Source organism: Perissodus microlepis, chromosome 5 (genome assembly GCF_051167445.1).
Source record: "Perissodus microlepis isolate ML-2025 ecotype Zambia chromosome 5, ASM5116744v1, whole genome shotgun sequence".
In the NCBI taxonomy this organism is placed as follows: domain Eukaryota; kingdom Metazoa; phylum Chordata; class Actinopteri; order Cichliformes; family Cichlidae; genus Perissodus; species Perissodus microlepis.
The window spans coordinates 7224207-7249372 of NC_140465.1; the positions used below are offsets into that span (position 1 = coordinate 7224207).

Consider the following 25166-nt stretch of genomic DNA (forward strand, 5'->3'; position numbering starts at 1 on the left):
CTGGGGATAGAAGAGGACAAACAAAAATGATCTGCTAGAATACTTACAAGTTTGCATTGACAAGGGAGTGTTTCTCTTTGTGTCACACCACCTACAGTGGAGGCTTTCATCATGTCCAAAATTAAGGGAATGAAAAATAGATAATCATGTGCGTCACTTAAGCAGTTACATTATTATTATTATTATTATTATTATTATTAATTTATTTATTTATTTTAATATTTGAAATAATAATATTAATTAAAGTATTGTCCCCAATTTCAGCATATATCTACTAATATATAAGTTATAAGTTATAAATGATTTTAAATAAATTGATTATTATGTCATCTTCTGACAAAACCTTAAATTTTTCATTTCAATTGTTGACAGTAATGATTTTTTAAAATCAGCACTTTTTAACTGCCGTTTTCAACTCTGTATTACGGTAAAAGATGGACGCCACATCAAAGAGCAGCCAGCACTGCTTTTTGGGATAAGTCACAGTATTTGGGGTGAGTGTGGCTGCGTGTTAACCTTTTTCAACATGCGTTGTATCAGCGATTTACTTGAACGTATTCGCAAGTCAGTTTTCAATAAATACAGCATATTAAAAGTCGTGTTGTAGCGGCTAGTACTACTGCGTGCTACAGCAGCCCCAGACATGTGTTAGCTTGCTATACAGGCTAGTAGCATGCTAACCACGAGCGGAACTTCGTTTAAAAATTTGTTAAAATGTTTGGCATAAAGATTATCAACACCGCACTCGCCTCATTGACTAGCACTTAATGTCGCGTAATTGTTATGGTGTGAGGTTAAATTCGGGCAGTTAGAAAGCTAATAAACAACAAGTTTTTGAATAAAAAAATGTTTATTGTTTATGCACTGTGTATGTACATACCCAATTCATATTTCGCTCTTAGACTGCGGTAATGTCACGTTAATGAATTGCTTACAGATGATTAAGAAATGAATTTCAGCTGTCACACCGGAGACAAGTTTTTCATTGCAGCTTCAAGAACATAATAAGGCAAAATTTAGAGATCTCACGTGTTTGCCAAAAAGCAGTACCAGTTTAAATGTCCAGATTTCTTTAACGTAGTTTGGTGTGATACTGCGTCTAGGCGACCGAAAACATGAAGGAGGACTTAAAAGCTAGCATTAAGCCACCATAAAGACCCCTTTTGTAAGTTACTAAAGATACAAGAAGCTGCCCGTTATGTTTGACGTGACCTGTGTTGACAGTTTTCACTGTCAGTGGGACGTACGTGGTCTGGTCACGTGGTCAGCAACATTTAATAGAGTTATCCACCAGGTGGCATGCTATAATCAGCTGGCCCGTGTTAACACGGTCGGGCATGCATTCCTATACAGTGAAATTGACGCTTATGTCATTTCTGTAATTTATGCTACAGAGCAGTATTACATCATCATCATTCAAGATGATAACGCCTGCGTTTGACCTGAGCCAAGAGCCTGACCACCTGATCCTCAGCATCCGTGTGCCCTACACCAGAACGTCAGACTTTGACCTTTACATTGATGGAACAGATTTAAAGTTTTTTGCAAAGCCCTACTTTCTGAGGTGAGTTAAGCAATGTACAGTTAATTGTTTCAAATGGCACCATCTACACCGGGCCTAAATGAATATTCAGAATGTTTGTTTGTTTTTTTTAATCGCAATGTTGAACTTAAAAGGGACGTAATATTTGATTTTCAGGCTAACTCTTCCTGGAAGAATTATGGAGGATGGAAGGGAAAAGGCAAAGTTTGACATAGATAAAGGTAGGTCGCACAGCATTAACAGTGTGACGCAAATCAAAAGCTTGCTTGGGTGTTTTAGCTACTTTAATTGGGTACCAGAGGACCACCTCCCCCTTTGTAAAGTTCCTGCTTGTGAATGTCTCTCACTCTGCAATGAATAAAATATCAGCACTCGATGAGGCAAGAGGGGGAAAAAGCAACTGTTGTCTTTTCCATTGTTTAAAAAAAAAAAAAAAAAAGCTTATTTTTAAAAAAAAAACAAAAAAACATGCAACATTTCTTTTCAGTATCAAACATCTAATCTGCTGATTTTAACCACTGAATTATACCATAATTTCCAATAATCCAGAAACTGAATAGGAGCTGCGAGGAGGATTCGTAGACTGAATGACGATTCAGACACAAGACCTCTGGTATGAAACACATACCCTGTGTGGAGGGATACACAGAGTGTTTCAAGTACTTGGGAGAACCTGTCACTGTCCCATTGCACATATTCACTTGTTATATGGCCCCGTTTTTCTTTTTGTAAGAGCCTGGCTGTGTGTTTGGGTGCTTTGTCAGGCTGCAGATTTTATTTGTGACCAATTAACTGCTTTCCAAGTTTAGCTGGGATGATGTTAGCTCATAACCAGCTGTTGTTGTTTAGCCGGCTCGTTGTCAGCTGTCTGGAGACAGGAGGGTCGCACATCTAATCTGCTGACAATAAAAAAAAAAAACAAACTGCAATAATATTGGGAATACATAAGCACGGTTTTGTGTGTTTCAGCCCGACTTCCGTTCAAGGACATGAGGCTTGAGGTGAGGAGGAAGAGGCTGTGGTAGAGATGAATGAGAGAGACATGATGAGAAAGAGATGATGAAAATATGCACAGATAGATGTTAAATGGTCATGTATAGCTTGAAATGGATACTTTTCATTTAAAGATCACAAATAACTTCCGAGTCATACTATGACTGTGGCCGGTGTATAGCTACATACATAAAATGCGATTAAATGGAACGGCGGTGTCCATCCTGCCCACTGTATGCAAGATGTTGGGGCAACACGTTAGCTTTATGGATTCTTTCTAAGTTTATTAAAAGGCATCAGTTTGCTGGAAGATGTAATAATGCACGAATCAATGTATAAAAAAACGAGAAAACTTACTGTACCTTTAAGATATTCACCATGGGGAATGAAATATCAAAGCAAAAATGTGGCAGCAGCATGCTATGAAATGTCTGTTTGAGGTGTCTATGTGAACACAACTTACAAGTGGTACTTTTGGTAAATGCTAAGGTTGTAGACTGTATTATGTATGTACATAGTTTACTACAGCCATGCTTTCTTTGCATTTACTGGCTTTTCAGAGCCTTAGACCCTAATCAAAACTTGTGGAAATCTGAAATAAATTGAGGTGCACACATCCTGGTTGTCTGTGAGTTTTGTTTACCTTTGCAGAGGGGTGTTTCATACATTAGAGCTCAGAAAGCCTCATTTAAACACGTTATGAATATGCAATTTTTCCTGTCAGCTGAGCTCTAGATCACTTTTAGAACATGTGATTCTGTGACAATGTGGCACTTCCTGTAGATTTTAAACCGAACCTCTGTGTTCAGCACACGTTACCTTGGTAATCTTTTTAGGTGGAAAAAATGAGATTGACAGTATAAATGTTCTTGCTTTAAACCTGCTGGCTCTCTGGGGACTTTGCTGTGTGGCGCTTGAGTCTTGTCCCTCTTGGGCTTCCTCCCACAGCCCAAAGACATGCATGCTAGTTTAGTCGGTGAGTCTAAATTGGCTGTAGGTGTGGCCATGAGTCCGCCTCTCTGTGTTAGCCTTGTGATGACCGAGCAGACAGACCTCACGTCTTGTGCTGTGACAGCTGAGATAGGCTCTGACCTTCTCCTCTCTGCCTCTCCTTTTAATGACTCCAGATTGGGTGAAGAAGGGTGTTAAGTGGATATCAAAAATAAATTTTTTTTCATACTTTAGAAAACCAATTTTGTTTATGTTTGATTGTATTTAGACTTCATGGCATATTGTGACAAAATTATGGCTGTGTTTGCTTCACATGATGTTGGTGATGATGTTGCACTGTCACAGTTCCAGTAGCAGTCACCGATTGTACCTCGGGGGGCATCTCCCCTTTATGCTTCAGTCATTCAATAAATGGTAAATTAGCCTTAGCTGGTCATGTTATTTTATCCCATTTAAATGGATGCTGGAGCCATGTTTAATGTCATAATGATTACAGAGTGCAGGAAGCTCTGTTGCACTGACTGTGACAGCTCATGTGGGATTTTCTTTAACTCTTTAATGAGCAAATCATAATGCTTATGAGTGTGATGTTGACTACTTCCCATCACTGTGGTCTGTCTTTGACGTTCCTTTGCCCATAATCAGCCATAATGAAGCCGTCTTTACGCAGACATCTGCCTTATGGACTCTGACACCTCGTTGCCTGTCTGTCAGCATGGCCCCAGTTAACACGCAGCGTCTAAATAAGCCTGTAACATCTGCTAATAAAGCTCCGCTAATGAGTGTCCTTGTTTAGACTTATAATGAGCAATCATTAAGATCCCTCTTCCGGGCTCTCCATTCTGCAAGGCCTGCAACTCGAGCAATTAGTCATCTCCCATTGTAAAGCACTTCAAAGCCCTAACGCTTGGGTGCATTGAAAGTTTATGAGGTCTTTAGGCAACCATCAGATTATCTCTGCGTCGTTGCCAAGCCGTTCAAATCATCAATCATGTGTTGCCTATTTAGTTTTAATAGCGGTTCTGTGAAGCAGCTCCTGGAGTATGAGGCACGGTGCGGACAGATGGCCTGGTTGATCAGCAGTGGTTTGTTGTAGAAACATGCATGGAAATCAGTGACTTCAGTAATCCATGATTTGAGTTGGATTTGATGCTGTATGGTGTCAGGTATTTGTCATGTTGTTAGGTAGGACTTAAGATCTTCTCTGATATTTATTGTGGTGTCTCTTTTAAAATGTCTGTGATCTAAATTCTCATCTAAAAGTTACCCCAGCGCAGTGTGAAGTCTAAAAGCAGCTTTGTTTGGCTCATCAGCAGTCACACACACTCAGTCTAAAATGTTATGAAATGCAGGAAAGCAAGTAAATACTCATTTGAGGAATGCTAATTATCTAGCTTTGCGGGTCAGCTAATCATAGCTACAATTTTAATTATTCCTTATTATGATTTTTTTTTTTCCCCCCAAAGGAAACTGCAGGTTTCCTTAAAAAACCATTGAATCTTAAAAAAACATTGAATTAAGATACAGAACAGTCTCTCTCACCCTGGGTAGGGAGTAGCGTCGGTTGGAAAACAGTTTTTGTGTCTGGCTGGAGGCTGTTTAGATGTTGTGTACTTCTTGTGATCTAAAGCATGGAGACATTGGACTGTGTGGGCAGTGGCTGCCTTTCCACTGCAGGGTGGGAAAAACAGTCTGCTTGTTGCGACTGTGGAGCCCTACTCAGTGGGTATTTCAGGCATGCTCACAAGTACATACCCCACAGTAGGTGCTTTTTCCTACAGCGGCGGTTCAAGCAGCTGAAACAAGCTATGTATTTCCTACCCCTTTCACACACTGCCAGATGCTGGGGGTGTGGGTCTGCTCGCCAGGAGGGTCGTGAGGTCAATGTATGTGCAGGTGCATCTTTGTGTTTTGGGTATTGGGTGGTTCTTGGGTACCTGGAGCCCTTGGACCCTGATCTCTGTTCACACCAGGGAGGGAGGCCCCTAATGGAGTCGGCTGCACATTGCCTCTGGGACTTCCATCTCTTGGCGCCCTTTTAGGGCCTCCCTCCTTCTCCTGGTGGGATGGGTGCACAGATATCGCAGAGATGTGTGGTCTTAGGTCTCCAGTCCTCTTGCATCATGGATGGCGCAGTCCTCCCAGATCCATTTCTGTCTGCCTCTGGCTCCTGGGGGGTTTTATTGCTGCTTCCCGCCCTCATTTTCAAGTACATTAGCACACACAGTACACAGTACATTAAACATGTGATCTCTTACACGTGCTATGTTGCTATAGGTCTTTTCACTCTTTGGGTCCCTAAGGAGACACCGGGAGAGCACTTCGAAGGTCTTCAGATGCTAACAAGCCTCCTCGCCCCAAAGGGCTCCCGTTCAGCCAAACCATTGGTGGAAGAAGTGAGTACTGGTAAGTCATTTATTCATTTGCTTACCTCGCTTGTCCAGACAGTGTTCAGTTTGTGCACACGGGTGGAAAAGATGGCATACAGTCTACAATGTGGTGGCTTTTTATCATTTCTAAAGAGTGCAGTGAAAGGGTGGGAGATAATGAAGACGAAGATGAAGAAGACTTTGATTGGCAGGTTGAGCAGGAGATTTACATGGAGAAGTCTGAGGAAGAGCTGAGAGCCCTGCAGAAATACGGCTTTGGCAATCAGAGGTGTGGAGTATTTGCCCGACTGCAGGTAAGATCCATGGATAGATGAAGGTGCGTTACAGATTTGGACTTCAACTCACCCGTGCTGTAAATGTTCTTCAGAAAGAGCTCAGTGACGTGATCGACATCAAGAACCCAGAAGGAACGTCAGCAGCAGAGAGGAGGCAGGCTCGGCTGGAGGCAGAAGCATCAGCCTTCTCTACTGACCATTACTTGTAAGTTTAACAAGGCTAAAAACCTCTCAGGTAAAGCATCTTTAATCCTCTTCTGCTTTTACTCAGTTATAGCTGCGTGTAATTGCAGGGCTGATTGGTTTGAGGATGGTGAGATAAAGGGGCTGCTGAAGTTTAGGCCATGGTGGACAAAGCTGAGCCCTTCTTCAGAGCAAGAGGGCGAATCTGGTGAGTTTATGTCATCATCTAAATCTGTTTAATTACTGTTGTTGAGATAAGTCTCTGCTTTGGCTGTTTCTAAAAAGGAGACATAAATTAATAAGATAAATATGCTGTAATAAGAAACATTGGGTGACAAAGTACTCATGTCAGCAAGTAAATCTCCTGCCTTTGAATCAAACAAAGGAACAAGTGCATTACTCACTAAATGCACTTAAAAGTATTGAAGAAAGATGACTTGCTCTTGAGAACATGGCATGATACCAGGGAAGACACAAAGGACAACTGTTTGCCTTTCCTGGACTGCGCTGTGCACATTGAAGAGAACGGCAAACTCAACATCGAAGTTTACCAGAAGCCCACACACACGGACCAGTACCTCCTCTTTGACTCCCATCACCCTTTGGAACACAAACTTGGAGTAATTAGGACCCTACACCACCGGGCAGAACATGTTCCCTCTAAGCCTGAAGGAAAAAAGAAGGAACACACACATGTAAAGGAAGCACTCAAAACGTGCGGCTATCCTAAATGGGCGTTCTTAAAGTCAGCAAAGAGGCACAGAAAAGAAGACCAGACACCAGCGAGGGAGGATAAGAAGGACAGACGCAACAACATTGTCATCCCCTATGTAGCCGGTGTATCAGAAAAACTTAGGAGAGTTTTCTCCAAGCATGACATCCCGGTGCATTTCAGACCCAGCAACACGCTCAGACAAAAACTGGTTCACCCGAAAGACAAAACGCCAAAACACAGACTTAACAATGTGGTGTATGCTGTACAGTGCAGCGAGGAATGCCCAGACCTCTACATTGGAGAGACCAAACAGCCACTTCACAAGCGCATGGCACAACACAGAAGAGCCATCTCCACAGGACAAGACTCAGCAGTCCATCTGCATCTTAAGGATAAAGGACACTCTTTCGAGGATGCCAATGTTCACATTTTGGACAGAGAGGACAGATGGTTTGAAAGAGGAGTGAAAGAAGCCATCTTTGTCCACTGTGAGCGACCATCTTTGAACAGAGGCGGGGGTTTACGACACCAACTCTCTGCCATCTATAATCCAGTTTTGAGATCCCTTCCCAGACGCCTTAACGCCCACTCACATCCTGGGCCATCTGACCTCAGGAATTCGCATGATAAGGTGGGGCCAGGTTTCACAATGAACACACCCGAAACTCTGGCTGATTGGGACCCACACCCAGTTTCACACCTTGGCTCAGGCGATTAGAGGATCATCAGGGGGTCCTTTTGTCCCTCTGTGGGGGGATACTCCCACTAGGTTTATATCTGGGACTCTCCACCATTTGACCTTAGAACTGAAGAAGCTTCTCGGATGAGAGGTGAAACGTCTTCAAGTAACTTAAAGAAGTCCAGACGCTTTTCTTTGCAAGCTCCTTTGACTACGATGACCTGGATGACTGAGAACCTTCACAGACATGGCATGATACTGTTATGGAAAATGTTAAAATGTTCTTACTGATACATAAAGATGTGTCAGCAGCGTTTCAGGATTGTAGCTGGATGACACACAGTGTTTTTTGTCTACTGTAGAGAAAGTCCTGCAACACAGATCTGTTTACATTTGTCTTACATTACATTTGTCTAGATTTATTGTAAAATATGACAAAACCAGAATTTTTAGTTGAATCAGGATCAATAATCCCACTTACAAATCCTGCAGATCTGTTGTGATTGTCCCACATTGGACATTTTTCTGTGATTGGTCCAAAGTCACAAATTTCATTTTTACATGTTGTGAAAGGAAACAAAGTTGGAAAATAAACCAGTAAAAGTCCCAGTTTTGTCACTGTACGGAAGTTTAACTATATATTTAATACTTGAGATATCTTAAGGCAAGGAACAGAGGTGGAGTTTCAACAGTTACTATCACTCAGCCATACGATGCTGATGGGGTATTGTCATCACCCTGCAGAGCGGGCGGACGCATAAGTTTGTGAATGCGATAACTCAAGAACGAGGAACATAGGACTTTGAAACTGATACCATAGGTATGTTGACTAAAGGTCACAGACGAGTTTGAATCTCAGTGTGAGACCCCTGCTCTAGGAGATGTAGTAGAGTGGAAAGGTAAAAAAACATTAAACTGAAATACTCTGCATAGTAAAAAACTTTAAAACTGAACCTGCATGTGCATTTTAAATAAGTACTGAAAGTATCATGTTAATGTTTTCAGTTACTTTCCATCACTGATCTAGAAACACTCAGACCTGATACCCAAGGTTTGCAGTAGTTTAGTGTGCTGTAATGTGTTTGCAAGGTAAACATGAGCAACTCACATCTGCATTTTTACATATGCAGTGCATGCTTTACCGCCCTCAGTCTGCAGCCTTTATGTCCAATTACTTAAAACAATGTCACACACATTCTGTGACCTAAATGCGGATCATTCATCAAGCTATTAGAACAGCAGCAAAGTAATTACTGAATGCCACCAGGAGGTGGCATGACGTTTCAAAAATAAAGAGAGCAATCGTGCATTGTTTATTATATAAGTTTAACCTCTCACTGATCATTTTCCCATTCACTGTGTTTTAAATCGTCTCCCCAGTACTTCTGCGGATTGAATCAGAGCGAAAAAGAGTGTTACTGCTGAGCTTGTCAGACACTGACAGTATATGAAATCCTAAAGGACGCACAAGTCTCTGCAGTGGGCCCTTCTAACAGAAGGACAGACCTCAGCTTGTGCTCCCTGCTAAAAGTGCCTCGGGGCACTTGAACAGGAAAGACACTTGTCATTATGAAGGATTGAACTTGGACTTTCCCTAATCTCTCCATCCGTCTGCTGCCTGCTGACTAATTTAAACTATCATTTTTTTTCTCCTTTCTAAAAATTTCCCGTCTGCTTACATTAATAGTCTATAAATTTAGTTTGAGAAGAGTTGCTTGTTGTCCGGAGGGGTCCCGGTTTCCTCTCTTTGTTCAGCCACTTCCACGGGAGTGATAGCTTGTGAACCCTAGCACTCTGAGAGACCGTGTAATTGTGCCATCCAGCCTCCCTAACAGTCTGCTAATTCCAGACCTTTCACTGCGGCTCACAGCTACAGCCTGTGTGCAGTGAATGGATGTTGTACGCTTAAGGGAGGATTTAGATTAAACAGATAGCAGCGTTGCTGGAGGGAGTGCTGCCGGCCGTGCTTTTACCAGCGCTGACGAGCAGCCATCAGTCAGCGCGGCAAAAGCCATTAGCCTCATCTTGGAGTTTAGCCTCCGACGAACATTACGGTTCACTGTAGCTCCGCCGGCTCCCTCTCCTCATTCTGCATTCTAAGACAGAGTGGCTCAGTCGGGAGCCTGGGCGTAGATAAATGGGCCAAATTAAACTTAATGGCTTGATTGACAGCTCGAATAGCATTAGCCTCAGCCGAGTGTGAAGAATGGCGTCAGTCAGGAGATTTAAGCGGCTTGCCGTCAAATCTTGAAAGCGTGCTCATGATTTTAACTGTTTGCCATATTTTTCAAACGGAGATCTCCAATTCCTCTATCTGGGTTTACTATACACCCCCCCCCTCGCTTCTGCTAAGCCTGATATATATATATCTATATGTCACCTGACAGATGGATGTGGACCCAAGTGCTAATGAAGTAGAAAACAAGAAAACTGGCCCCTTTGTGCTCTCCAGTGTCAGGGCCAGCGCGCTGACAGGCCACAGCTGTCCACTGGAGGCCTGTATTAACGCACTGGTCCAGCTTAAATGCTCCTGACAGCTTGGCCTCTCTCTCTACCTGACACTCTTTGTGTCTTTGTTATGGCTGGATGTAGAAACCGGACCTGTGACCAGCTTAGATGGTCTTCTGCTGATTTAGCCCGCGACACTGCTCACGTCTGAACAGACTGATCATTAAATGTCCCTTTGATTCGATCTTTGACATCATCACAGTGTGAGTGCGCAAAATTAACCGACTCTCTTATGCACGGTCAAACTTTGACCTCTAGCATTTGTGTGATTCTGAGCATTTTCCAGCCCTCAGCAGTATTTTGACCAGGCATATTTGCTCCATGCCATCCGGCCATCTGGACCTGTAGAGAGCAGTGACGAGCCAGGCTTTCGTTCCAACAGGAGGATTTAGGTCAGAAATTAATTTGCAATCAGCAGAGGCCCTCATAGGCTGTGTGCTAATGCCCAGTAGAATCGACTGGCTCCGTAGTGGAGATGAATGAACGTGGCGGTGGGTAAATCGGGTACACGGAGTTAATAGAAAATATATCAGCAGCACGAAGCTGCTGGGTCTGTGCTGAAGGAGAGAGAGGCTGCTTTGTTTTTCCTCAAGTGCTCATGCATCCTTGCATTTGCACGCACCCATGTGTTTGAGCGACACAGATGCGCATTCACTTAGATAGCTGTTACTTAAGCTAGTGAGTCACTTTGGTGTTTCATATTTATAGCTTCTCCCCTTATCTCGGTGCCTGTACCGTTACGTTAAAAGTGCACATGCACGCAGATCTTTGTGTCTGAGCTCTCCCTCTGCAGCTACACTGACGAGGGACTCAGGTAGTGTCTGCAGGGAGCTGAATCCTGACGTAATGCAGCAGGAATCTCCTTCGCAGCACAGCCAAGTTCCCACTGCAGCCAAGGAGATCACTCTGAAGCGCTGCCTGTGCGTGTGTGTCTGTGTGTGTGTATGTGTGTTTGTGTGTGTCTGTGTATATCAAATGTGTTTGTGTGTGTGCATTTGCTCCAGCCAGCACACACCTTGCACACCAAGGGCTCGGAGCAGGGACTCTCTTTTTCTCATGCAGAGAGAGGGATTGCTTTCAGCTGTTTAATAAGCTGCTTGGTGGGGGGAGTTGGAGTTACAGCATGTTGCCGCAGACATTCAGCATGCCTTTCAATACTGAATGATCGCAGATCGCTTAAAATGGGATTGAAGTCTGTTTGTGTCGCCCCATTAGGCTTGCCACAGATCCCCATTAAGCAGATGTTTCTTTCAAAAGACAACAGTTAGCGAATTTGCAGAGAGAAAGGAAGCCGAGGTTTGGAGATATTTTCATGTTACAGAGCTCCAATTTTTCTTAATGCAAAGCCGCTTTGAAACACGCACAGTACTAATAACATCAGCTCTGCTAATTTAGCTTATTTAATGTGGGCCTATTTGTCCTATTTTGCTTCTGCTCTTCAACACAGAATCTAATCAACAATCACACCACAGCCATGGATTGGGCAACAGTCATAATGTATGTGTGAGAAAACAGCGTGCAAACCTTCAGTCTGGGTTTCATCTGAAGACACCGTCACAGATGACAGATTCTTTTTCTCTTGTATAACCTGTGCACAATTATTAGGCATGTCGTATTTTGGGGGATTAATTTGATTGATCAGCAACTACAGCGCTCGCGATCAATCCAAAACGTTACATAAAGTCAAACCTGATTATTTAAGACAGTAAAAGTTTTGGCTTTTGTAGAGAATATCTGTGTGTACGTGAATGTTGGGCAGTTATTGGTAGGGATGGGTATCGTTTAGGTTTTATCCGATACCGGTGCCAAACCGGTACTTTTGAAACGGTGCCGGTGCTTAAACGGTGCTCAAACCAGTGCTTAAAGAATGGAGAACACAAACTTTGTCCAAAAACCTCTAATATTCAGCTGTTTTTTTTTTTGTAAAAAGATAACAATGTTAGCCTTTTCTGCAACTAAGGGGCATATATGGCATCATTCTTGGCTGGAAGCACTGCTTAAACAATGGAAAAAAACACAAACTTTGTCCAAAAACCTCTCATGTTTAACTGTTTTCCACTTTTTCTTTGGTCATTTTAGCCTTTTTGGCCAGGGTGAAGGGAGTATCTGCCATCAAACAAGAAGACAGCTGCATGTAACTATGATGATGTTTGCTAGTTCACCTTACATGCATTAATGTAATAACGTGGTTAGCCTACTCAACGTAAATTACACACAAACAACATTAAGCTACTGACCCAGAGAAGAACGGCTGCTGCTGCCATCATCATCTGTCATCATTTCTGCTACAGTGGCAGGGCTAGGGGCCAGGACTCTCCTCTTCGGGTTTTTGGGGGATGTTGCTAACTCCGGGTCCGATAACTGGCACCACACCTGCAGTAGATGTGCTCGGTGTGAGGTCTTGCAGCAAGCTATCAAATACGGTGCATTTCTCGGCTTTTAAAAAAAACGCTATGCGTCACCAGGTGTTTCATCAGATTTGAGGTGTTACCTCCTTTGCACAGTATCAGCTTAAAGCACCTGTTGCAGGCTGCTGAGTTTGCATCTTTTGCTGTGCCAGACTTTGACCGCTTCGCTTTGGGCATTTTTAATCTGTAGCTCTGCTCTAAAAGAATGTACGTACCTGGACCCGCCTACTATCCTCGGAAACGTAAAATGATTGGCTAGAATCTAAAGTGTATCACAGCTCAGGAAAAAAAAAAGCACCGAAATAAAGCACCGAAATGTGCGCTGCTTTTCGGTCTGGTTACTACCGTTTATGACAGAACCGGTACCCATCCCTAGTTATTGCTGTTTAGAATCATTGTGCAACTAAATTACATTTTACAACTACATTCCACAAAAAAAGGACATGAGATTTTGAATATGTTGGATGTGAAATTGTCATATAGCATTGCAATTTTGCGAAAAATGTATCCTCAAAAAATGCATGAGAAAAAAATGAAGTCGACATCAAGCCATCGTGAGCTGGTCCTGATGTTTCTGAAGGAAAAAAGGAAGAAATGGAGATTCTGGATTCATTTATTTGTCGCAAGAAAGCAGCAGCATGGAGAATTTCACCGTTTGATCCAGGAGTTGAAGCTTTCATGCATATTTCAGGATGTCAGTCTGAGCTCTTGCTGGTAGAGTTGGGACCACATTTGTGGAAGTGGAGAAATGCGTTCAGAGAGAAAGAGATTGACCCGGAGCAGCGTCTAGCCATGTGCTTGAGGTAAAATAGTTATTTTACTGTGAAAAACGTGGTTGGTGTGAACGCCCGCATTGACTCTAAACTCTAAATTTACAAATAAACATTTAAAACAACATCTGTGACCAGTATAGCAACCCTCTTTTTTTCTGTTTTTTCCAGTCATCAGCCTTCCATTCATAAAGCCTGTCAGTTCTCGATAGGATTTTAGGTGAGGTGAGGCAGGGGACTGTGTCATTATTCTTTCATCTTTTTGCGATGGAGCATTGTCCTCCATAAAAACCACTCTCTTCTTGACAGATTCAGATCTTTTCCTGCACCTGCTTGAAGACGGTGTCTTCTAAAAACTGGCAGTAGTTTGCGAGCTGATTTTGAGGCGATCTTTAATCCAAAAGGTCGATTTTAATAACACCAAGATGTACCAGTACCCTACCTCCACCTTGCTGGCATCTGGCGGAGCTCTGTGCCTGTTACTGATACTGATCTGGCCTTTCAAGAATTATTCTCATTTCTTCAGTCCATAAAACCCTTTACAAAAATCTGTCTTCAGATATTTCTTGGTGCAGTCTTGATATTTTAACTTAACTTGGTCAGTGGTGGTAAGGTTTCAGTCTTGGACATGAACTAGAGCTGACCAATTCACACCACGAGCCACTGCTGTTTATATTGTTAGGATTTGGAAGCTACACATTGAAACTGATGATATAGTCAAAATGCTTACTTGCCTTATAATTGTGCGCACAGCGTTTATGCAACAAGACATAACTGTATATCAGTTTGCGGTAAGAAGACTATGACTTTTCTTGCCCTGACACAGTGGATGTAGTAAGACAGGGAGAGGAAAATCCATTTGATGCAGTCGTTTTGTTGTGTGGATTCTGGGATTTGAGGAGGTGGACAATGGTTCCTGCTTGTTAAGACTATCATTTGCTCTTGCTGTCCGATCTTATTGAGTGGCACACTACACTGTGATCTTTTTTTTGTTAATAAAAATGGATATCTAATCCAGCATCATGTGAATAAGAATAAATAAGACGAGTGTTTTAGTTTTCATTGACATATTTTCACACACAGCTGGACTGTAATCTCCAGTATTTCGGCGACGTGCTATGTCTATCACGGACGTGCGGTAGTGTGAGATTTACTCACAGTATTACGAGCGCACAGCCACGGGCTCCTGCAGGTATTTTATTTTCCCTTAAAATGCGTCAGGATCGGTCACAGATCTGTCCATATTTAACCCTACCTCACGTCTCATTGTAATTCAAAGGCTCTCTTTTGTGTGTTCAACATGACTACAACACGAGGTTAGCAAAATGGCACGCAGCTCATATTTATCCGGCTTAGTGTGGACATAATCTTAAAGACTTACTGCACTAAACCTATTTTTATTAAGCTGTTTATCCCTGCAGTGAGACTATGTGCCTCACCTCGATGCGTGCTGGTTTCAGTATGTATTTGATGTGAAAAATCGTTAATTTGCGTCTTTGACTTGTGGCCGAGGAGCTTTCTTAAATGATGTGTCTGTTGACTGTTTGTAAAGTCATTTACTGACAGTACGTCGCAGGGAGCTTACCTGTGAGAAGGAGCCTAACCACTGTGACCTCTTCTCACACCCACAGCTGGATTCTTTTTGTCTGCGCATTTAAAAACTAGACTGCTTCGTGTGTTTTGACTGTCTAATCTTTGGTCTCGTGCAGCTGTACCGTTCACCGATGATGAGAAAGAGCAGCTGAGGAAATTCACCAACCGCTCCTACCTGCTGGACAAGGCGTCTCGTTACCAAGCGTGGCTAAGCCTCGTGGACATCCTGCTGGCTTACACCTACGAAGTGCGCTCGACGGAGGGGGAACACAATGTGAGTGTGTGTGTAGATATGTGTGAAGAGGAAACTCCTCCTGAGCAGCACTTATCCTTGGATAACAAAGCCCTCTATCCTCACATCCTTTAGACCGCCTTCCATTTTGTTCAGAGCCTTAAGAGATTACCAGCAGATCCTAAAGCTCAGTCCAGGTCTCCCTGTGTCACTCCACTAAAGGTAGCTGCTGCAGCAAGGCGAGAGGAACAAATCTGATTGCCTTGTTAAACCATGTGGTAAATATTTGATACAGCCTTAATGTTGAATTAAATCTCAGCTATGAAAACAAAATCTGTCATAGGTGAATATTTTAATTCCACTCGGTATTATATTGTGGAGCCTCCCCCCACTTTATTTCCAATGGCTCGTAGCCTGCTCTTTACAGAACTCTGAGCTTCTGCTCCGCTGTGGTGCTTTCACTTTATTTCAGTGTATGTTCTTGTAGCGTTTCCTGTCTGTTATTGCACCGATGACCAGTTTCTCTCTTCTTCCCTGCAGGTGGAAACACCGTGGACTATCAGAAAACTCAGTGGGACTCTGTGCTGGCTGGAGGTGAGTGAATTATAACGCAGCAAGAAGCACTTCAAGAGCGCAAACCTTCGTCAAGACAACTCACTCTCTGGACTGTATTCATTTTTGAGGGAACAGTATTTATTTTGTATGTATTCATTTTATTTTCTTTGTTGTTTTTTCTTTAAATGCACTTTAAGAAGTTTGCAATGCAGTAAAAACCAAAGCAGGGCTTTTGTTAGCCTGTTGAAACCCATTTTATATATTTGATGAAGTTGGCAGATGTGAAATGTTGAAAATGAGCTCTAAGGTTAATGTGATATGTAGAATCCCCGTATATCATTCTCTATATGCTCTCAATACAAACAATGGCAGTAGGAATAGTTTTATATAGCTCTATGTAGCATTATTATCACTTTGACCTTCAGATCACACCTTGACCTTGAAGGAGAGGTCAGCGGTCACGCTCTATATGTTGACAATATCACACCGCACTTCTGATTTATAAGGCCTTTTGTCAATTTCCCACCAATAAATCATGAAGTTGACCTTGAAGACCTCGGTTGGTGTAAGCTAAATTTTGTTGGGTTGCTTACATGACTCCACTCTGCACCCTACAAAGTTGCATCAGAGTTCATTCAAAACCTTTTGAGCTGTCGTGTTCACAGACAGAACGATGTATGCGGTGCAACCTTCAACCGACCGCTGGACTCAACCCCAGTACTTTTTTGTTGTGCTAACCGTTGCGCCTCTATGCTACCCACACCCTCGAGAAGCACCGCATGCATTTGTTATACAACGACTGTCTGTAGCAAATTCAATTCAGTTTTCTTTATATAGCACCAAATCACAGCAAGAGTTGCTTCAAGGTGCTGTATGTTGTAAGTAAAGACCTGACAATAATACAGAGAAAACCCCAATCATCAGACAACCTAAAATGAGCAAGCACTTGGCGCCAGTGGAAAGGAAAAACTCCCTTTTAACAGGAAGACACACTAGCAGAACCAAAAGAGGGGCCTGAAAACTAAAGGCTCTGACTCCCATTCTACTTTAAAACTCAAGTAAGCCCACAGTCCAAGAACAAAGCGGCAGAAATCATGGCACAACTGTATTTCAGCTGCTATTTGTAGCTGTGTCTTTGACCAGCGGTCCCCAACCTGTATTGGGCCATGGACCGGTTTAATGTCAGACCATATTTTCACAGACCGGTCCTTTAAGGTGTCGTGGATAAATACAGCAAAATAAAATGATACGACCAAGACAAAAACTGTGGTATTTGTAAATATAATAATAAACGTGAATTCACTGTGTAACCGGTCCATGGCACAATAAAGGTTGGGGACCGCTGGTAACTTTTATTAGCAGAGTCCTCCTGAAATGCGCCAACCACATTGAGAGTAACACCCTCCTCTCTGCCCCATAATGCTCTCTGGTCGCTATTAGGGATGGGTATCGAAAACCAGTTCTTGTTGAGAACCAGTTCCCACTGTTTCAATTCCTTGGAATTGTTTGCCATTTTTGCAAACGATTCCCTTATCGATTCCAGTCGCCCCGAATGACGTCACCACGTTGCGTAGCGTCATTTACCTGGTAGGAAACATGGCGCCTAACGCTCAAAAGTTTGGTTATACTTAACGAGAACGGATGACAACAGGGCAACTTGCAAAGTAGATATTTCATTTAAGGGAGGAAACACTACGAATATGCAAAAGCATTTGCTCACAAAACACGCGATGACCTTAAATGAATGTCGTGTTTTTAATTCCGCTCCGGACTCGTGAATCTCAACCCAGCAGCAGCGGTAACGTTTGCGGCAGGTAAATAATCAACTAACAGTGCATATTATGTTAGCGCGATCTGCCTTATTACAAAACCTGCCATTACTGTGCATTTATGTGACCATGATGAGAGAGACAGACAGAGGCTGTATCCCAATTCAGGGTCTGCAGCCTTAAAGTACGCAGCCTCAACGGTCCTCAAGGACCGCGTACTTAAAGACCGCTAAGGCCGGAAGTGCGAGGCTTGTGAAATGGGACGGTCTAGCCTCCGTTGCGCTGCCCAGGTTGCCTAGCAACCATGATACTGACAGCTGGAAACGTTTCATACAGCTTTGTTTGACAGAAATGAAGGAGAAAATCTTTTGTTCATTTGTTTGTTTGTTTCTACATGAGCTTTGATCATTCTCTTTAAGATTAAGGTCAGCTATTGAACGGCGTATATTTTAAAGTAAAGGCTTTAAAACCAAGTTAGTACAAACGTCACTAATGTCACATAACTTTGCCGACATGTGGCCAACAGTAATGTTTTAATGTTCTTCGTTATTAAACATTTGCACATAAATAAGCGACATAATATTCAGTACTTACTTGAAGTTTACTCTTCGGGCGCCCCTCATCCGCCGTTTTTTATCGGCAAAATTATCCACGCCCACCGCCGCGCTATGCATTCTGGGATATGTTGGGCCACGAAGTCTACACCGCCACATCCTTAAAATTCAGGGAAATGAAGGACGCATTTGAGGGCCGCATTTCGAGCAGCCTTCGAATTGGGACAGCCTTCGTCGCGTCGCTGTGACGTAATCGGCCTTAAAATGCGGCCTTTAAGGCTGCAGACCCTGAATTGGGATACAGCCAGAGTCTGGCTGGCGCATTTTCTGCAGTCTTTGTAAAATGATTAAATAAATGAATAAAATGCTGTGCCTGTATTGAACCACAGGCTGTTCTTGAAATAACACAATTTGGATATAACTAAGAACGCCATAAATAAATATTTATTGTTATCCTCTCAGGCTTGTAGCTCCACAGCAGCTACTGTCTGGCGGGTAGGCTGGATATGTTAAAAAGTAATTAGACTCTTGAGGGGAATGTCAAAAGGTTTTCAAATGCATCTGCGAGTCTGTTGCATATAAAGTTTCACTTTGTGTAAATATATTGATACCCTGGCTGATTTTTTTTTCTTCTTTTTTTTTTTTTTTTTTGCCTTTTCCGTTACTGATATATGCACTGAAGTAAACAGAGCGGGCCCAGGCTCCATCTATCTGTCAAACCAGAGGCATTTACTACAGCAGCAACAGGCGCTCCCAGCTGAAATTCTGAGTGTGTGATCTGTCTTCTACTGTCTGCTCTCACAACCTGCCATCAGACCATCGCTTTAGTGTACAGAGTGTGTTTGAACAGCATCAGACACAGGAGTCTAACTTGTCTAAATCGAAAATCTCCATCCAGTCTGTTGTTTTCTGACAAGTTTGCTTTTCACATTGACACCGCAAAACAGCAGTGAGTGCATGGTCCCTGACAACCCAGCTCGGCCATGTTCTTGGCAGAAATTCCATTTGCTGTATTTTGTGTCATCCAGTTACACCACAGTTAGTTATGTTGCTTTCTGGGCTACATTATCATATAAAGTATTTCTGTGAAATTGTGCAAATTCTAGATGTCTTTGTCTGTGTGCGGTTTAGACTTCACAAGTATGATATAGTACAATACTCTGTTAACCACTGATTCTTGATCAGACTGATAAAGTCATTAGAGAAATGCAAAATGGTTTTGACTCATTTGGCTTGTTTAAAGGAACCGGTTCACTGAGAAGTGTGCATAGATTTGCTGAGTAAATCCTGACCTGAAACAGATATGCTTGCTTCAGAGCTTTCACATTTTACTCAGCACTGTTATCCAGATTACACATTAACGCCGCTTCTTGGAGCAAGATCAAGTATTTTGTTGTGCAATATATTGTCAAATGGGAAGAGGTGGAAGTGACCAAAAAGCCTCTTATTTCTGTGAGGAGTCATTTTGAAGTTATAGTTATGGGTGCACACAAGTTAGTGTACTCCTAGTGCCTGGATAAATAGGGGAGGTTGTTTCAGGAACGGCATTTGGTGTGAGATTTTTGCTGAATCAAGCATGTGGATCATCTGAAACGAGATTTCAATACCGGATTGGTTGAGGCTTGGTAGGTGCTGCTGGAAACAGTGCTACTGCATGTGGCTGAAGGCAGCCAAGAGGAAGAGGAAATGGGGAAGGCACAGCTAGTTCGGCATTGACACCTTTTCATAAGTGACCTGCTTTTTCGAAATTTTAAGAAATGAAAGTCAAAAAGCATTTCAGGTCATATTAATAAACTGCTAGTGCATACGCCTCCCATGATTATAGGACCAGTTTCTTGTCTGTGTGTGTTGAACTAGCTTTAGATTAGACACCAATGCCACGTGAAGGAAGGCGCTTAACATTGACACAGAGAGACTGCGGACACACTTATATTGCTGCATGCAGCTACCTTGTTTCACCTCATCTCATTACTCAATGTGAGACTATTCCTTTGCAGTTTCAGTGATAGGTTTATTCATTCACTGAAATGCAAAGAAACCATTGTGCTGAGATGGCAGAGATCATTCCACGGAAAAGGGAAGACTACTTACTCTTTTTTTCAGCGCACTTAACATGAGTGTGACTGCAAACAGGCGGCAAATCGTGGTTGTTTGGCTTAGAGTTAGATGTGGGCCGTGCTGAAGTTCATTTGTTTATTACAACATTATTACAACATCACTAACACAAACCATGAACTGGCTTCTTATTAACAACCAGCAACTATTTTACTAGTAGAGCCCGTTCAAGGAGACACTAACCAGTGTCTTTGCAGCTGCAGATATGCTTTAAATGCAGGTAATCATAACATTACTGTGTTCCAAAGAGGACGTCTAGAAGGATGCACTAGTGTTTCTGAGACTGTTCCTGTTTAAAACATGGCTGTTGTGCATAACGAGAAGATTGCGGGTTGCAGCTTTCTTGCAACAGTTCTTCCAAATAACACAAATGACTGAAGTCACTCACCACAGGAAACTAGAGACAAAAAAAAGTAAAATGGAAACCTGTTCCGTTGACTTTACAAGAACCAGTTTGAATTTTTAGATCATCACAGCGATCAAGTTTTTGGAAAAAGTTGGAATTTTTATTTCTTTTTTGCATCCGTTTAGGTGTGTTGTTTCAAACTTTGTATGGCTCAAAGTAGGGTTAGGTTTAAACGTCATTATATGGGGGCGAGAGATTCATCAGTCAGTGCCCTCAGAAAGACACTCTAGGGGAAATGCCCACTCTCACTCAGCAACACATGAGCCAAGTTTGAAGTAGATTGAATAAATGTTTGTCGAGACTGGTAAATTATTAGTTAGATTACCATCAGCTGTTATTGTGTTAGCTTTGTTTGGCATTTTGGTTTGAATAAAGCGATATCCATCCATCCATCCATTCACTTCCGTTTATCCTTTTCAGGGTCGGGGGGATGCTGGAGCCTATCCCAGCTGTCATAGGGCGAGAGGCGGGGTACACTGTGGACAGGTCGCCAGTCTGTCGACCAGTCCCACATTCACACCTATGGGCAATTTAGATTTTTCAATTAACCTATCCCCCGTAAAGCGATATCGATTGGACACAAAAAGCCCCACGGCATGCACATGGACACGCCGTCAGGGCTGAAAGGTTGTCTCTCTCCAACCAAAATTGACTGAACCAGCAGCAAAAGAAAATCAAAACTACGCTTCACATTTGAGAAACATCTTCATTAGTTCCCTCTTACTTTTGCTGTTTTGTTTCCACCATGATAAAATCACACTTCCTGCACAGCTCTCTCGCTCTCTCTGTACGTCAAGAGCAGTTTCCAATCAAAAATCTGTTTTCTGCATTATTTGCTTATTACGCACCAGTCTACCGTTGTGTACAGCTATGTTGGCTGCACCGTTTTGTTTTTGTTTTTTTTTTACAAAATTACTCCTTAAAAGAAAACAATTTCTGCTGTTCAATACTGAAGAAATTTAAACTTTTTAAAATTCTGCCAAATTACAAAACACTTGGCTGTGTCTCTAATAAACCTTTGTAACTTTGCTCTGCTTCATTTCAGCAGCATCAGGTAATGTTGATTCATGGTTTTTGATCTACTGCAGAATATTTTTAAGGTGGTTATCTGCTATAGAAAGCCAGGCCAGGAAAATCTCCTTCATGTTTTATCCTCAGTTACTTTGACACAAAGACATCTGCTGTGATGCTCACACCTCTGATGAAGTCTCACAAGTGTCAGCTTTGTTTTTATACATAGATATGAAAATATGGATATGTACTGAGAAATTATCAGAATTATTATATTTCTGACTGTCTGAGTCAAAACTGAAACGAATCAAATCGGGACCTTGTGAATCAGAATTGAGTTTTAGAAATCAGTGGTAATATCCAGCCCTACTAAATACCCACAAGCCACTTCTTATTGTTGCCACACAGAGTAAATTTAAAAGTTTGTCATTACATTTGAGAACAAAAAAACAACAACACCAAAGAGGTATATAATATAAGTTCTACACAGCCAGGTTTTCTTTGCATTAGCTGGTTTGACAAATCCTAAAACCCCAGGTGGAGATGAATGGTACCACAACAGTGGTTATCAATGTTAAGTCTGGCTCCTTGGTTCTGGCTCTGTGTGCACTCACATAAAAAAATAACTCTTCTTCCATATAAAAATGGTCCCTATGATGATGATGATGATGATGATGATGATGATTATACATGATGATGTATAATCATATGACAATGATAAGAAAATGGTGATTGAAAATCTCTAAAGAATGTAAAAAGTATAATGGAAAAATACACTGCAGTTCCAGCAGATTAGAGTAGATTTATGCTTTCCCACAACAATGTGACACTTCACTCAGTATTTTTTAGTAAGGTGGCTTAATAGCTTGCACATATAAAACACATTCCCCCTGCAGATAATCTGTAAAACACTTAAAACCTGCTGTAAATAAAAGAATCAGTGACAACGGGATACTTTTAAGACTGTTTTAACTAAAACTCAGAACATAACCTGGTCCCGACCTGGTTATATCCTCACCGTGGTGATTTAACCAGATGAATAGAGAGCCATTCTATTAAAAGACTCAGCGTAGCTCACAAAAAACTTAATCTGACCTCACAGTACACCCCTCAGGGCAAAGTGAATAGCATATTTTAGTTTCTGTCCACCATTAACAGGACACATGACTAGATTTAAAGATGGAAGTCCACTCTAAATTGTAGTTGGTTTGTACTTTGGATTAGAGGTGGGCGATATATCAAATATACTCGATGTATCACAGGTTTTTCCACATATGATGGTCAAAATGGCTTTACCGTAACCATCGAGTATAAATTGCCATGGCAGTATTAAGCTGTCTCCATGTAATTCACTGTGAGGTTTTCTTTTCTCCCACATTAATGCATCATTAATCACCCCCTCCCAACTGGAAAATTTCTACCTTGCACACAGCGCTGAACATCTGTGTGTATATACGACCAGATTGGGAGGTTATTTAAACATATTGTGATATATTTCGTGTATCGCGATATAGCCAAAAAAAATATCGTCATATTAGATTTTCCTCATATCGTCCAGCTGTTCTTTGGATTATTTTCTTTTGAGCTCTTAAAATTTTTCCACCACTAATCAACAATCAGAACTCCTAAATTGTCACTTACATTGCCAAAGGAGGGAAGACAAATGCAACCTTAAAATAAAGTTACAGAGTGGAAGGATGTTATCTCAGTTGTCCAACACTACAGAGATAAAGTCACATTTTTGAGGAGGTGCACATCTGCTCCACTGTTATCCCTTCACACACAGCTATAAATCAAGCTTAAACCTCGACTGACAGTTGCTGCTACACACCCCGAGAGCTGCTCAGTCATTGTTATTGCGCATAGGGGCTGTGGGTTGTTCTTGCCAGTTGTCTCGCACTTAGGGCAACATGCTTCTATCCTACATCTGCCAAAACAGATGATGCACTTGAATATACGATCCTTCATTAACGCTAGGGACACACTACACTGCACATGTGGTTAAAGGGTCCCAGAGGGCATTTGACTGTTTAGTGAGTGACGGGATCCCAGAGCGTCCTCATTAGGTTTCAGGCACGCACACATGATTACCACTTGTGATCAAAATGCAGTTCTAAACAAGTCTTGTGGGGGTTCTTGGAGGCGTTTGAGAGCCTAGACCTAGACTATGGTATGAGAGGAAGTAGTTTCCCTGTTGTGCTGACAGGGAAGCACAGAACAGTCTTCACCTGCACGACAGCCCTTTGCTGCTCGTCAGTCAGTCAGTAGAGCTGTCAGCTCCCATTGAGGGGCCACCTCACTCAGTCTCCCCCTCCTCCACCACTTCCTCGCTCTGTTCTGCTCTACAATGGATTCCTCTCCGTCTCTGACTGCCTGTCTATCTGTGTGTCACTGCTGATACAGCTCTGCTGCCTCACTCCATTCTGCTGTCTGCTATCTTTTTTTAATGCTCTGACTTGACTCGCTCTCTCTTTCCTCGCTTATGCCAAACATTCCTCTTTCCCTGCCACCTTATTCCACCTCCCCACCCCCCATCTGCTGCCTGTTTACTTGTCCTCAGTCGACTGTGCTGGTGTGACTGTGAGTCATTCCCCCCCCCCCCCCCCCCCCCCGCGGCTGCAGCAGACCTTATTTACACTCTTGCTAAACAAGCCCAAGGGAAAGCATGATCCCCAATGACATGCACTTGCAAGCTTGCAATACATCCTTAACAAGCCACAAAGAAAAAAAAAACGAGGGAATTTGAGGGTGAGGGGGTGATAAAAATCTCTCGTTCTGTCTCCAGGCCATGTCCATTAGTGCAGAGAACATCAGAGAGTGATAGCAGTGATTAAAGAGAGGCAGCAATTAACAGTCCAGGGCTGTGGAGGTGTTTAAGAGTTGAAAGCCTCTATTTTGCCAGCTCTATAAATGAGTAGTTGTTAGGAGTAATTACAGAACCATCAACTGCAGTTCTCACCAGCAAGGGCCAGTGTTCAGTCTAAGAATAAGAGGGGATGGAAAAACCTCAAGCCCTTTCAGCCAGTTGCATCTTTGTGTTTCCCTTTCTGTGCTCTGGCTCTGTGCAGGATACTCTTACAAATGTCTTGTTCTCTTTCCTGCAGACATACAGCTCCCTGCAAGAGGTCCTGGTGTCATTTGGACGGAGGGTTTTGTGCTACCCGCTCTACAGACACTTTTCTTTGGTCTCTCTTGCGATTCATGACACGGCTAAAATTCTGCATTCAGGTGAGACACGCTTACCAGACCTACACCGGCAACACGCACACATATGCACAAAACCTCATAAAGACCATTATTACCTCTGCAGACTGGTAGTGACCCTTTGACATCTGCCACATGATCTGCAGTGTTCTTTGTGGGTTTTGTGGTTTTGAGTTAAAACTAGAAGCTAAACCAACTCTAATTTCTTTCCACTGTGAACACGGGATCTTGGCTAATTAGTGTTAATTGATTCTGCCCACCCCGTGGTTTCTGCAGAGCAGCGCTTTCATATGTAAATGGGTTTTAGCGTGT

The 25166-nt window shown here is 42.4% G+C and overlaps 1 protein-coding gene across 2 annotated transcripts in view; it reads left to right on the plus strand.

Annotated features, from left to right (window-relative positions):
* The first annotated feature begins 421 nt into the window (after positions 1-421).
* Positions 422-25166, plus strand: part of shq1 (SHQ1, H/ACA ribonucleoprotein assembly factor) — a 53844-nt gene continuing 29099 nt past the window's right edge. The window contains exons 1-10 of one of the 2 annotated variants that reach the window (XM_084927546.1): positions 422-494; positions 1395-1564; positions 1700-1764; positions 5765-5893; positions 6010-6170; positions 6245-6357; positions 6446-6543; positions 15125-15282; positions 15781-15834; positions 24755-24878. In XM_084927546.1, coding sequence (XP_084783672.1) covers positions 1422-1564; positions 1700-1764; positions 5765-5893; positions 6010-6170; positions 6245-6357; positions 6446-6543; positions 15125-15282; positions 15781-15834; positions 24755-24878 — 1045 coding nt within the window. In that variant the 5' untranslated portion in view covers positions 422-494; positions 1395-1421. Of the gene's footprint in view, positions 495-1385; positions 1565-1699; positions 1765-5764; positions 5894-6009; positions 6171-6244; positions 6358-6445; positions 6544-15124; positions 15283-15780; positions 15835-24754; positions 24879-25166 lie in introns of those variants that run through there. The other variant, XM_084927545.1, reaches the window with a different exon arrangement.